This window comes from Pituophis catenifer, unplaced genomic scaffold, assembly GCF_029215685.1.
Source record: "Pituophis catenifer annectens isolate HBS135680 unplaced genomic scaffold, rPitCat1.0.hap2 SCAF_2, whole genome shotgun sequence".
Taxonomy (NCBI): domain Eukaryota; kingdom Metazoa; phylum Chordata; class Lepidosauria; order Squamata; family Colubridae; genus Pituophis; species Pituophis catenifer.
Genome location: NW_027256882.1, coordinates 41,999,346 through 42,013,177, shown reverse-complemented (window position 1 = coordinate 42,013,177; position 13,832 = coordinate 41,999,346). Strand labels below are relative to the sequence as shown.

General features: G+C 38.6%; 3 protein-coding genes and 2 non-coding genes across 5 annotated transcripts; all 5 read left to right on the top strand.

The window, feature by feature from the left end:
* The first annotated feature begins 3,898 nt into the window (after positions 1–3,898).
* On the top strand, positions 3,899–4,210 carry LOC139310173 (histone H2B type 3-B-like). Its single transcript, XM_070934335.1, has one exon. It carries the CDS (start codon positions 3,899–3,901, stop codon positions 4,208–4,210), a length of 312 nt encoding a protein of 103 aa, XP_070790436.1.
* Positions 4,211–5,756: 1,546 nt separating this feature from the next.
* On the top strand, positions 5,757–6,509 carry LOC139309429 (uncharacterized). Its single transcript, XM_070933496.1, has one exon. The coding sequence runs from the start codon at positions 5,759–5,761 to the stop codon at positions 6,206–6,208; it is 450 nt and encodes a 149-aa protein (XP_070789597.1). The 5' UTR covers positions 5,757–5,758; the 3' UTR covers positions 6,209–6,509.
* Positions 6,510–7,182: 673 nt separating this feature from the next.
* TRNAL-CAA (transfer RNA leucine (anticodon CAA)) lies at positions 7,183–7,292 on the top strand. The gene is made up of 2 exons: positions 7,183–7,220; positions 7,247–7,292. It is a non-coding gene; the product is annotated as a tRNA-Leu (tRNA).
* A 523-nt stretch (positions 7,293–7,815) lies between these two features.
* Positions 7,816–7,887, top strand: TRNAE-CUC (transfer RNA glutamic acid (anticodon CUC)). The gene has a single exon. It is a non-coding gene; the product is annotated as a tRNA-Glu (tRNA).
* A 5,266-nt stretch (positions 7,888–13,153) lies between these two features.
* On the top strand, positions 13,154–13,603 carry LOC139309428 (uncharacterized). Its single transcript, XM_070933495.1, has one exon. The coding sequence runs from the start codon at positions 13,154–13,156 to the stop codon at positions 13,601–13,603; it is 450 nt and encodes a 149-aa protein (XP_070789596.1).
* Positions 13,604–13,832: the final 229 nt, after the last annotated feature.

The window sequence follows — 13,832 nt, the reverse complement described above, 5'->3', positions numbered from 1 at the left end:
AGTCCCTAACACGACGAATGACACCAGACCCACACTCACGAGTGCCACACCTGATGTCACCACCACACATCCACGCAGAAAGCAGACTCAAACCCACACTGATAATGAGCCACGACCAAGGACCAGAAGCCAGACCGCAGCTGCATCATTAGCCACTTTAAACCCCTCCAATCCATACATGAAGCAGACTGACACCCACCATGAAGAGCTCGCACGGCCACAAACACGAAGCCAAACAACAACAACGCAGCTCACCAGCTCAAATCCCCCTGCAACTCAGACTAAGCTGAGCACAACCAAGCCCCCACCCAAACAGAACACAACCCCAGCCAATCAGAGCACAGCCAAGCCCCTAACCAATCAGAACACACCTCCACCCAATCAGAACACAGCCAAGTTCCCACCCAATCAGCTCACACCCCCACTAGCAGTTAAAAGGAAGAGACAGCTGCGATCTCACATTGCTCCTGGAAGCACGAAGCCGAGAACACCAGCCTGAAGATGACGAATGAGACTTCGTCGAAACGTCGCCAAGACACTTCCAATTTTACGTGGGAGAAGACCCGAATAACCAAAGACCTACATACAAACACCCGCGAAAACCTGAGAAAACAAATATATATATATATATATATATATACACATATACATATACATATACATATACATATACATATACATATACATATACATATATATATATATATACTAGGAATATATATATAAGACATAAATTAAGATAAGAAAGAGAAAATGTATAAATATAGATTACTGATGCGAAGATGTTGAAAAGAAGATTTAAATATCTATTTTTGTTTGTTTTTTGTTTGTTGTTTGTTTGTATTAAAAATGTTCAATAAAAATTATTTTTAAAAAAAAGAAAAGTGGCAATTTAGGGAAAAAAATTTAATCATAGTCCTCAACTTACAACCACAACCAGCATCAGAACTTCCATTGCTAACTAAGGCAGTTGTTAAGTGAGTCATGCCTGATTTTAGCACTTAGACTTATATACCACTTCACAGTGCTTTAACAGCCCTCTCTAAGTGGTTTACAGAGTCAGCATATTGCCCCCAACAATCTGGGTCCTCATTTTACTAATCTTGGAAGGATGGAAGGCTGAGTCAACCTTGGGAGGATCAGGATCAAATTGCTGGCAGTTGGCAGAATTAACCTGCAATACTGCATTCTAGCCACTGTGCAATCACAGATTTTTCCATCTCTTTTGCCATGGTTGTTAAGTGAATCACTGCACTTAAATGAATCATGCAGTTATTAAGTGACTCCAGCTTCACCCATTGACTTGTGCTTGTTGGAAGCTGACTGGGAAGCTAACAGTGATCAAATGACCCAGAACGCTGCAACCATAGTGAACTTATGCCTGGATTTTTATCATGTGACCATGGGGATGCTGTTATGGTCGTAAGTGTGAGGACCAGTCAGAAGTCACAAGTGCTGTTGTAACTTTAAATTGTCATTAAATGAAAGGTTGTAACTTCAGGACTATCTGTGGATCTTTTAAGTATTCTCTTGTCATCATCCTGCACAATGTTATTTGCAACAAAACAATTCTCGTATCTAGTCTTAGCAGTCTGGAAATGCTCAGCCATACAATAGAGCTGGTATGTACAAATATTCAGCTTGACTAGATGTTTTCAATGTGTGGTGAGAGTACGGTTTAGAAGGGCAGGGATTTTTTTTCTACATAGTTTGAACATTTTTATTACTTTCTTTCCATGGTGTTAGTTTTAAGAATTCCGACTTATGATCATAATGGAGCCTGCATATCTGACCCAATTTTACAACCTTTTTTTGCAGTAGTTGTTAAGCAAACCAATGATTTGCTGTGGGTGCAGTTTTGTTGAAAACCAGAAGTAAGTGCCAATTGTCAACAAAACCATTGTAAAACACAATTATGCCAAGTGCGCAAAGTTTGGTCACATGACCGGAGAGGGGATGACCATTGGAACCTCAAATCCAAGTTTTAACTAGCCCTGAGGTAGGAACTTTGTATGGTCACCATATAACTGTCAAGGACTATTGAAACGGATCCAGTGCTAGATGCCCAGATATCTTTTCCTGCAATCCAAATCTTTCTCCAATTTTTCTGCCTTGTGTTTCTTTTTAGTTGTATAAATTGAGATTAGTATGTTACTTGTCAATAACTGATGTTTCCCATAGTTTTATTTTCTGTCTGGCCATGGAGCAATGCCCTTTCAAGATCCATAATTTCAGATGGATGATAAGCAAGATGTGGAAAGATTATGATTTTTGCTGCTCATTATAATTTTTGGAAGTGTGAAAACATTTCTCTGTCATAATAATACTAATTGTTGATAAGAAAGACAAAAAAGTCTGAATGGTGGATGTGGCAGTACCTGGAAAGAGCAGAATGAAAGAGAAAAAAAAACTATTGGAGATAACAAAATACAAAGATTTGCAAATAGAAATACAATGGCAGTGGCAGAAGAAAACAAAGAAAGTATCAATAGTAATATGTGCCTTGGGTACAATCCCCAAAGAACTGGAGCACCACTTGGACACCATCAGCATTGACAAGTTCACCATCAATCAATTGCAAAAAGCAGCTTTATTTGGAAGAACTTACATCCTGTGATGATGATACCTTTGGTTTAATCAAACATTCACATCTACCTATCCCAGATCCTTGGGAAGGACTCAATAGGTGGACAAAAATTCCAAAGGCTGAATATCTGGCTGATGTGTGACAAACAATAATTCATTAAACGAGTATGCTGCATGACTCAGTGATTTTACAATGAAATAAAGTACAATAAAATAAAAAAGTAAAGATAAAAAATGGCAAGCATGATGAAATAAGGGGTCTCACTCTCCCACACCAAAGGCTGGAGTGAAAAGGCAGGTCTTCTCGGCTCTTCTAAACTACAAAGGTGGGAGGGGGTTCGCACAAAGTTTAGTTCAAGTAAAAACTTTGCATAGTGTGCAGGTATTATATTATTTTCATGAAAACATCTTTCCACTCAATCTTTCCCGAGCTGCAAGGATTTAGAAATATAGTAATTTCACTTTTTTTTCATTGAGTATGCTCAGGAAGTCTTAGAATCTGGGAAACCAGCATTAAACAATATTGCTTTTCAGTAAAATAAAGCATGTTTTATTCTATTTTCAAGTATTGGTCTGCAACTTGGATTTCTAATTCAGTTCTGAAGTAGAACGAAATTTGCAGCAGGAACTTTGAAAGAAGATTTAAGATAAGAAGATACTGTAGTTCAGTGATCAAACATGTTCTGCTTGCAAATATTCTCAGTTCAAATAGAAAATACAACCCTCTTAGAAACTTAATATTTATATTTTACTACTTAAGTGTCTTTTTAAAAACATTATACCATAATTTGGTTATTTAGTCTTAGGGGAGAGCTTTGGAAACTAAATATTAACACTTCTTTATGATCTCTGAAAATTGATCCACAGTGATTAACATTTGTCATGGTCCTGCTTGAGTATCATCTTGATCCTGCCCAGGGCCAATGAGCATCTAAGGTGTCACAATGTCTTCTGTTGGCCCCTGTCAAAGAGAAAGCTCAGGAAGTACATTATGAGGTGCTGGAACCTGATTGGCTATCCTTCCTACATCAGAACTTGCAACTCTTAGTACACCAGCAGACTATCCGTGGGATGAAGAGCACTGGAGCTCCAGACACTAAATGAAACCAAAGCTCAAAGCCACAGTGGCTTTGTCAGGTGGAAAAAACTGAAATAACTTGGAGACATTGGGGCAATGGCTGCTGCTCGCAGACCAAGGCGCAGGACTCAGTTTCCAAGGAGAAAGAAGCAGACCAGAGGCAGGAAGGGAACACACCGGAAGCTGTTGCCAAAGTGCAGAAAGCAACGTAGAAAACAAGGCAAGCAGGGAACAATGGTGGTGAGAAAGCTAGGTGGGCCTCAAAAGCCAGGTCTGAAGCGACCTTATGATGAGTTTATTTCTAAAGTCCTGCGTCGGCTGCATCGGGACAAAATACCCATATCAACCAAAGCAAAGGGAAAGATGATCTCCTTCATAAGGAAGTTCTACAACAACGTGTCTGAGAAGGCCAAGTGTAACAAGAAAGTCAAGCAGAGCTGTACCATCGGCTCCAAGGAATTACAAAATGCATTAAAGAAAGTGATGCGCAAAAAGCACGCCATGGATTTGGTCCAAACTATACGCAAAGAGCCACGACGCTATTAGAACTGCCCCTTCCCGTTTCCTTTGGTTGGCCCTTGTGACATCTACAAACAAGAGGAGGGGAGAGTGAGCCAGCCTTCAAAACAACGCCCCCGCCTCCAAAATCTAGTTTCCACCTGATGAAAAGTCCTGACAATACTCTAAAGATACTGAGAATCTCTTCCTTTTTGAGGAACATCTCACGTAAGCACAGGAGCCAACAACCTTCAGACCTGCAGAAAACTCCTCACATCACTGGAAAAAAAAATCTTTGGCAAAGAAACATCTTATTCTTAGGAGTATAATAAAATGGGGTTTTATCAGGTCATTTAATGCTCATGTGGTTTTCTTTCCTTTTACATAATGTCGGCTGCAGTGTGACTTGAACCCAAACCCTCTTGCACAGTGAACATTAGAGGGCAAGGACAAAAAAAGTAGATGTAGCCCTTCTGAAAATTGTTATGAGAGTTGGAGGTTTAGTTAAAGTCACCCACTAGTGAGTTTGATGATGATTACCCAATGGAAGATTTCATACTTGCAACATAACTTGGATATCTGGTTTGTTTAGAAACAGGAATGGGATTACTTAGGTAACTACAGTACTGCTTTGAGCCCTTCAAACCCTGTGTGAATGGAAATGATTGGTGTGTCTCAGAAATAATATTGTTCTCCGTTCCTAGGAAACAATCGGTTCACAGTCTTAAGTGGCTTCTTGAAACAAACAAATTTAGACTTGCAAATTGTTCAGTATATTGCACTGAGAACCAGGGGTGTGTGCAGTGGGTTCAAAAAAGTCAAGTTGGTGAGGCCCTTGCCTTTTATATGAACATAGTACATGTGTTACATGTAAAAACAGCTATATTCAGGGCGGTTATGGGATGGGTGGAAAATGGTTGAGGGTACCTCAGCTCTAAGACAGAGGCCATCTTGATCACAATCCATTTATTGAATTGATCCTACCTTTCTTAAATCCAAATTCCATACCAGCACGATCTTGAACTTGTTCTGACGCTATAACTATATTTACCTCATATTCTCTATTACATGTGTCTACATTAGTTACAATTGTATAATCAGCACGTCTGTTCAGCCCTTGCACCCAGATCAGATTTCCAAGTTAAATCATACACCGTGGGTTTGAAAAACATGACAAAAATTGGTTTGGATTGTGGCAGGACCTGTCAATGTGAAGAAAACAGGAAGCTGCTAATACTGTAGTAATTTCCCAGTGTCAGTGCCAATTCAATACTTCCTGTTTGAGAGTTAGAAAACATAAGGGTAGCAAGCTATTCATGAACGAATAGCAAAGTATATTGTAGCTTAGAACATATTTTAGGATAGCTGATGAAGGGGGTAAAACTGCATGGCATTATATCGTTATGATAGCAGTGGCCATCAAGCTGTTGATCATAACCATTTTAATGTAACAATGACAGTTTACTATAACAAAGGCAAAGATAGCCAACCAATCAGGTCTCCCTGTGTAGCCTTATTTGCATGATGCTGTCTATAAGTGACATTGCCTCAAAAATCTGATGACATTTCAAGCAGGAGCTTCCAGAGAAAAGAACAATGGCTGCCAAACAGCAAGGCAAAAAGAAAGCCAGAGATGCAAAGAGAAAGAAAATCCAGAAAAAGCACCAACTAGCCAAGCGGAAGCAGAAGAAACTGCAGCCTAGGAAACAGAAGAAGCACCAGGCTCGTCCTAAGCGTTGGGTCAAGCAGTCCTCGGCCACCAAGTCAGTGGACAGTGGTCCAGAGAGGATCTGCTCCCCAAGGCTCTTTGCCGCCAAGATCTTTCGGCAGATGCCCAAGGTCAGGATGGAGTTCAAGGCCAGGAGCCTGATGAAGACCTTGCTGACCGATGTCTATGACCATGTGGCCACAGAGGTGGAGAATTTGAGCCAGAAGAACGAGCTGTCCAACATCAGCGGCACAGATGTGCAAGCTGCCTTGAAGGAAGCCATGACAAAGGAAATGGCCAAGCACTCGGCCGAGCCTATCAGCGCTGAATGTGCTTAGAGAAGCATCCTCCATTCTCCCTCAGGGAGCCAAAGGGAGAAGACCAAAGATCTTTAAAAAATATCCAAGAAACTTTTAACATATTTTCCTGCCCTTTTAAGCGTAAGAAATCCTGCCGTCTACATTTCCTAAGACACCATCTTTTCACCTCCACAATTGTTACTATGAAACAATAGGAAGGAAGTTAAAAGTGATGACTGGACAATGGCCTGTATTTTTTAAGAGAATTTCATCTTGTAAACCAGAACCTCAAGGCTAAGAAAGATGAGCCGTGATTAAATAGATGTTTGAAATAATTGTTTGTGAGGTGTTTGCAAAAAGGAAAAGGAACATCGTATTATGTACAATATGTATGTATGTATCTCCAATAAATCAGGATTTTAGCAACTATATTCAGTGAGTTGCATGAATGATTTTTTTTTAGTGTTCTCTCTTTAGGGGATTTGTCTCTGGGTTTTTATTTTAATCTGCTACCCAAAATTTTGATTTACAGTTGTATCAAAAGGCTAATACTAGGAATTCGCAATAGTCATGCCATGAAAATGAATTTTCATTGAGTTTGCCCTACAGCCTATCCAATTACGGCTGCGACCAACTATACATAATAATAAATATCAGTACATTGGGAGGTGGCAGCACTAAGGATTATTTTAAAAAAGGAGTCAATTAATTTTACAAAAAAAAAAAAGAACCCAGTTGGAACTGGAACTATTTGGCCCCAGGAATTATAAACATCGTCCAAAGGTCTAGCGGCTTGACTGGATGTTTACTTTTCCATTTGCAATGCAGTTATGCTTTGTGGCTGCCGGGAGTTCAATAGTTAAGAGATTTACCTTGGCGCATTAATTTTCCGAGGAAACGTGAAGGAATCTCCATGTGTCACAATGGCTTTGCAGAATCAAATCTCGGTTCGTATGTTGGCAAAAGGAAATGGAAGTATAAAGGGCCTCTTTTCAGAAGCTTATTAAGCGAGTGTCAGGATGGCCGAGTGGTCTAAGGCGCCAGACTCAAGGCTTCGCTCCTTCCCTGTGCTGGGTGTTCTGGTCTCCGAATGGAGGCGTGGGTTCAAATCCCACTTCTGACAACTCCCTTTTTTTTTCGCCCTCTTATATTATATGGATCTTTTATTCTTTCTATATGTCCAAAAAAAGGCGTATTAAACTTATATGTCTAGAAAACAAGTGAACGATACATTTTAAACGTTTTTCATCCTGGTTATTTTATGGACGCGTTCACGTGTTTTTTTCTCCCCCACTTTCAATTTCCCTTTGCTAGCGAAGAAGCATTTTGCGGGGTAGAGAATTTTAATGCAAAGAAAAGAATTCCGCTCCCCATTTCGCCCTTTTCCTTTTAAGATTCTCTGAATTTTAGAAATGAAAATCGCCAGCTCTTCCTGAATGCTTTATCATAGCGTTTCATAGAAAAGGAACCTCAGGTTATATTTCTGCTTGCTGGGAAAAAAACCAAGTTTAAAATTTCTGAATGATTATAATACTACATTTCATTGGGTCTCATTGTAATTTGATAGAAAATAATTGCGTTTATCAGAAAATATAGAATGCCGTATTTGGACTATGTTAGGACTAAAGAAAAGACTTATAACAGGTTCCCTGGTGGTCTAGTGGTTAGGATTCGGCGCTCTCACCGCCGCGGCCCGGGTTCGATTCCCGGTCAGGGAATGTCTTTTTCTTCATCATTAAATTGTTTTTTAACGAGAAGCCTCTTTTATTCTCTTTTTAAAAAGCTCTTTTCATACATTTCTAAAAAATTGCTGTAGTAGTTGCATCAATTTCAGCCGAAGAAAGGAAAAGAAAAACAAAACAAAACCTATCACTCAAGTTTTTTTTAACACGAGTAAATAACGATAATGTTTGAAGATTCCTCAGATTTGTATTTAAAGTTTTGTATTTATATTTCCTCAAGAATGAGGAATATATTCCTCAAGAATATATTTTAAAATGAAACAAATATTAAAATTAAATATGAAATGAACGTTTGTTTGTTTGTTTGCATAGTAAGATGGAAATAGACGCAGATAGATGTTTTAGTAAGAAAATCCTTTAAATATTGAAAAAGGAAAAGCTCAACAACCCTATTAAGAGATTTAATATAATTAAATGTAATAATATTTATTTATTTAATTTAATATTTAATTATAAACATGATATATACTTTCATCTTTAAAACAGTATTAAATGCTTGGTGATATTGCTGCTCAATGACATTTGGCTCTGCTTACAGTTTCTACTCAATTATGTCAAAAGTCCAGTTAGCAAAATTTTAAAAAATGGTGTGAAGCCCATGATTTCAAACACATTATTGTGTGTTTTATTTATATGAGGAAAGAGTTTTCTATAAAAAGTACTCAAATGCTTGTAAGAACTTCTGTAAAAAATTGCAAGGAAGCTGTACAACAGTCTGATGTAGAATAAGATTATAATCTACTGCTATTAAGATAAACCATACAAAGTTTGATAACATTCCTGTTCCGGCCTCTGATGTCTCATTAATTTAACTTTTAATTTTTTCTAATGTAGCCATGAAAGACACCTTATTAATCCACAACTTAGTTGTTATGTGATCTAGAGTTTGTCATGTTACATAATTATATTTTGGCTAATAAGATTAAATAATAGGTTTCTTATGTTTAAACTTTTTTATTTATTCCTGTAAATAAATGCAGTAACTTTAGCTGAGAGGAGCATTCAGGGTTTTTTAAAAAATAAGCACTAGAACTTATCTTCCCAGAAATGTTACACCAAAAACCTAGAACTTTATGACATGATCAGCACAAGTGGAAAAAAAATGACCTCTTTTTGGACAACACTTGGAAGAATAATTTTGAAATATATGTGCCAGCTTTAGAGGAGCCTATATAATCTCCCACTGCATTTCTTGCATTGAAGCTGACGTGAATCCTCCTGCTTTCCATAACTTTTGCTTATTTGTCTCCTGTGTGGGATTACCAAGATCAGTTTCCCAAGCTTATTTTAAACTGTACTGTGGATCCAGTATTTCTAATTGCAAAAATAACCTATATACATTCTTGAAATTGTTCCTTTTGATTGTTCTAAATCAGAGGTCTTCAAACTTGGCAACTTTAAGACTTGTGGACTTCAACTCCCAGAATTCTACAGCCAGCTATGAATTCTGGGAGTTGAAGTCCACAAGTCTTAAAGCTGCCAGGTTTGAAGACCTCTGTTCTAAATAATGAAGTACAGATAGTTCTCGGCTTACGATAGTTCATTTAGTGACTGTTCAAAGTTACAATGGCACTGGAAAAAGTGACTTACGACTGTTTTCACACTTGCAACCGTTGCAGATCCCCATGGACACATAATCAAAATTCAGACACTTGGCAACTGATTCATATTTTTTTTTTAATTTGATTTATATGCCGCCCTTCTCCGAAGACTCAGGGCGGCTTTTATGATGTTATGATATTTATGATGCTTGCAGTATCCCTGGGTCACTTGATCATTTTTTGTGACTTTCTGACAAGCAAAATCAAGGAGGAAGCCAGATTCACTTAACCATCATGTTGCTAACTTAACAGCTGCAGTGGCTCACTTAACAAATGTGGCATGGAAGATTGTAAAATGGAGCAAAACTCACTTAACAAATGTCTTGCCTAGCAACAGAAATTTGCTATGCAAATTTCAAGAAGCTTCTTCAGTTCTGACTGAAGAGAAAGGAAGGATTCATATTCCTTGTGGTCATCTGGTCATTAGCACTCTCATGCCTTCAAGGAAAAATAAAGAAAGTCCAGATGCTTTTTGAAAAAGCACCTTTGGGACAATCATGACCTGGATGACTGAGAATCTCCATAGACATTTTGAATAGTATTTAAGACTTCAGTGATTTCTGAAACAGAAAATAGAGGTGCCCTGAATTCTGGGAATAATAAATATTAATTAATTTCTAATGGTGATAGATTATTTGAGGAATATATTTGATTGGATACATGTGAGTGTGAGAGTGTGAATGATTGTTTAAAAAAATTGAATTCTTGACTTATACCTTTAATTTTGGTGTTAATTTTACTTAGAGTTGGAACCGTAACATTTATTGCCGTGAGCCACTCAGCTGTGACATCATAAGACTTCATAACTGCCCAGATCATAACCACACCTGAAGTGATAATGGTTGCTTTATTACAGCAAAGGTTTGAACTGTCCAATCAGCACTTTCAGTTTAATTCCTTCATTTGCATACTGTTGCCTATAAATGGCTTCGCTCACAATGGGTTGGTGACATTTGAAGGCAGGGACTTGCTGAGAGTAGGACCAAAACAATAACAGAAAAAAAAAAAAAAGAACAATGGCTGCTAAACAGCAAGTGAAAAGAAAGGCCAAAACTGTGAAAAGAAACCAGCTCAGGAAGAAATATCAGTACACCCGGCAAAGTCGAAGAACTCGAAATCAGAAGAAACTCCATTCTCACCTAGAACATGGGGTCAAGCATGCATATGCCACTAACACTGTCAGCAGCAAGGTGGTGAGATTCAGTTCCCCTAAACTGTTTGCCTCCAAGATGGTCCGACAGGTGCTCAAGTCTTACATTGAAGCTAAAACCAGGGGCCTGGTCAAAACCTTACTAACAGATGTGTACAATCACGTAACCACAGAAGTACAGGGCTTGAGCCAGAAAACCCAGCCCTTCAGCATCAGCTGCACAGATGTGCAGGCTGCTTTGAAGGAAGCCATGACAAAGGAGCTGGCCAGCCACACGGCTGAGCCCATCAGCAGTGCTTAGAAGAAATAGCCCTCTCCTCTCCTTGGAAGGGCCCCACGTAGGGGCGAAAAGGAAGAGGATCATTTCAAGAAAGACCTAAGAAACATTAAAATATTTTGCTGCCTTATTATATCCAAGAAATCCTGTGATCTCCCATTTACTAAACTTCCAGCTTCACTTCTAACAGTAGCTTAGAAAATGGAGTTTATGGGATGAGCTAAACAACATTGTGCATATTCATAATCAACTGAACTACCTGGTGATGAAACAAATGTTGGACTGCTCTATCTGTACTAGAGATATTCCATACTATAAAGAAGAATCAGACCAATCAACCTTATTTCAATTATTTGTGCAGTGGTTTCTGATCAGAAAAGGAACATCGTATATTATGTATCTTGCTTTTCCAATAAATCAGGATTTTAGCAGCTTTAATCACTCTCATGTGTATATTGTGTCTCATATACTATTTCTAGTTTAAAATCTTGTACACCATTTCCAGTTTAAAAATCTTGAAGTCATCACTAGAGGTTAAAATATTCAATTAAAACAATAGAATCTAAGAATCTAAGAATCAATAGACTCTAAGAATCATGGGCAGGCAGATGGTAATGACAAACCTAATTATATCACACATTGATGGTATAGCTATCAAAAGAGCAAAATTAACTTGAAAAATGGAATAAAGGTATGTGAAATCTTGTAGTTCTTTTGCTTTGGTTATGAAACATAAAGGAACATACATAAGCAATACTAGCTAGAATAGACACTGGGATCATTTCTAGCATCAACAAAGCTTTGCTAGATATACAGATTGGGTGTACACCACTTCAAAATGATACAATCAGAATATTTGCCAAAATTCTCCTGAAAGCTAATGTGTAGATAGTGATAAAGCTGCCCCTTATAGATGGTATAATGAAAGTTTTAATTACACGTTCATATAAATTACCTAATGCTTTTGGAATTTCTATCGAGAATGGAATGCTTGATCAGATCTTTGACATAGTTATTTGGAATCTCATTATAGCTATTGCTCATCTACAAATTAGCATTTCAAATGCTGAATTGAAGTATGGAAACTTGCTCTTTGTAGCAATTAACAACTGGAAAGAAGAACAGGAGGGGCTCAAGTCTGTTCTGAAGTAAATAAAGATAGAAGTTATTCAAACTTTAGCATATAAATTGTCTTAGAATTATTGCTTTTTATGATATTTTAAATATGTCTGAATAAACACAGCAGCTTCTATCTCTTATTTTCAGTTCCTCGTGAAGGGGGAACAAATACCTTTCTTGGAATTTTTCCATGTGAAAAATTGTTTTCTGTGGATTTTATCTTTACTTTCTTTCTAAGAAGATGCTTTGTCTGTTGAACAGCTCACTGAAATATAGCAGAGACATTTGGTAAAATAGCATTCACCCCAAATATTAGGCTACTGCAGACTACATTTGCAGTGAGCCAAGAAAATGGTAAACAAGTCGTAAAGATGGCCATAAACTCAAAATACTATGGTTGTCAGGTTTCGATGTCATCTCAAATAAATTGCACTCCCAAACAATTAATCTTTGCTGAAATATTCCATTTATTGAGTATGACAGATCTAACCCCGACTTCGTCGTAGCTGATACTAACCCTCTGACCCCCAAACCCTTCCCTTTCCGTTCCCCAATTCTCATCTTCTCATTGGCCATCTTCCAAGTCAGTCTCCCCAGCTTCTGATCTCATCCCACAGGAATGTTCCCCCAACCATCCCATCTCCTAGGGGATATTATCTACAGAGAAATAAGTAGGTGAAAAGTCAAGCCTCCTCTTTTTATGGCAGCATCCGAATGCTGACAACGGTTTTTTGTGGTTAAAGATAATCAAATCGATTTTGGGAATAAGAACAAGATTTGAGGGTGAAGAACTGGAAACTAGGGCATTCAGTGAAGATGGCAAAAATGAATTTTTCATTGCAAAAATTTAAATATGGTCAGGAAATCCTTGAACCAGGAAATGGTGGCAGAGTTAAACTACATTTCTTGAAGATTAAAAAAATTAGATCACAATCCTGTCCTTTGTAACAATGGCTCCATGGATACGATGAAGGTAAGGCTACCCAATCAGCACACTCCATACAGATCTCTCATTTGCATGTTATTGTCTATAAGTGACTTTGTCTGGCAAAAGCCTGGTGACATTTCAGGCAGAGGCTTCAAGAGAAAAGAACAATGGCTGCCAAACAGCAAGGCAAAAGGAAAGTCAGAGATGCAAGGAGAAAGAAAATCCAAAAGAAGCACAAACTAGCCAAGCGGAGGCAGAAGAAACTGCAGCCTAGGAAACAGAAGAAGCACCAGGCTCGTCCTAAGCGTCGGGTCAAGCAGTCCTCGGCCACCAAGTCAGTGGACAGTGGTCCAGAGAGGATCTGCTCCCCAAGGCTCTTTGCTGCCAAGGTCCTTCGGCAGATGCCCAAAGTGCGGATGGAGGCCAAGGCCAGGAGCCTGATGAAGACCTTGCTGACCGATGTCTATGACCATGTGGCCACAGAGGTGGAGAATTTGAGCCAGAAGAACGAGCTGTCCAACATCAGTGGCACAGATGTGCAAGCTGCCTTGAAGGAAGCCATGACAAAGGAATTGGCCAAGCATTCGGCCGAGTCCACCAGCACTGAATGTGCTTAGAGAAGCATCCGCCCTTCTCCCTCAGGGAGCCAAAGGGAGAAGACCAAAGATCTTAAAAAATATCCTAGAGACTTTAAAATATTTTGCTGCCTTAGGAAATCCACTGAATCCTGTAACCCATCACTGTCCAAGATGCCCATCTTCAATCATCTTCAAAGACAACACAAACACCACATTTATGGTGATTGCCAGCAAATTCTCCTCATTGTTGAATGGAATCAGCTGAGCA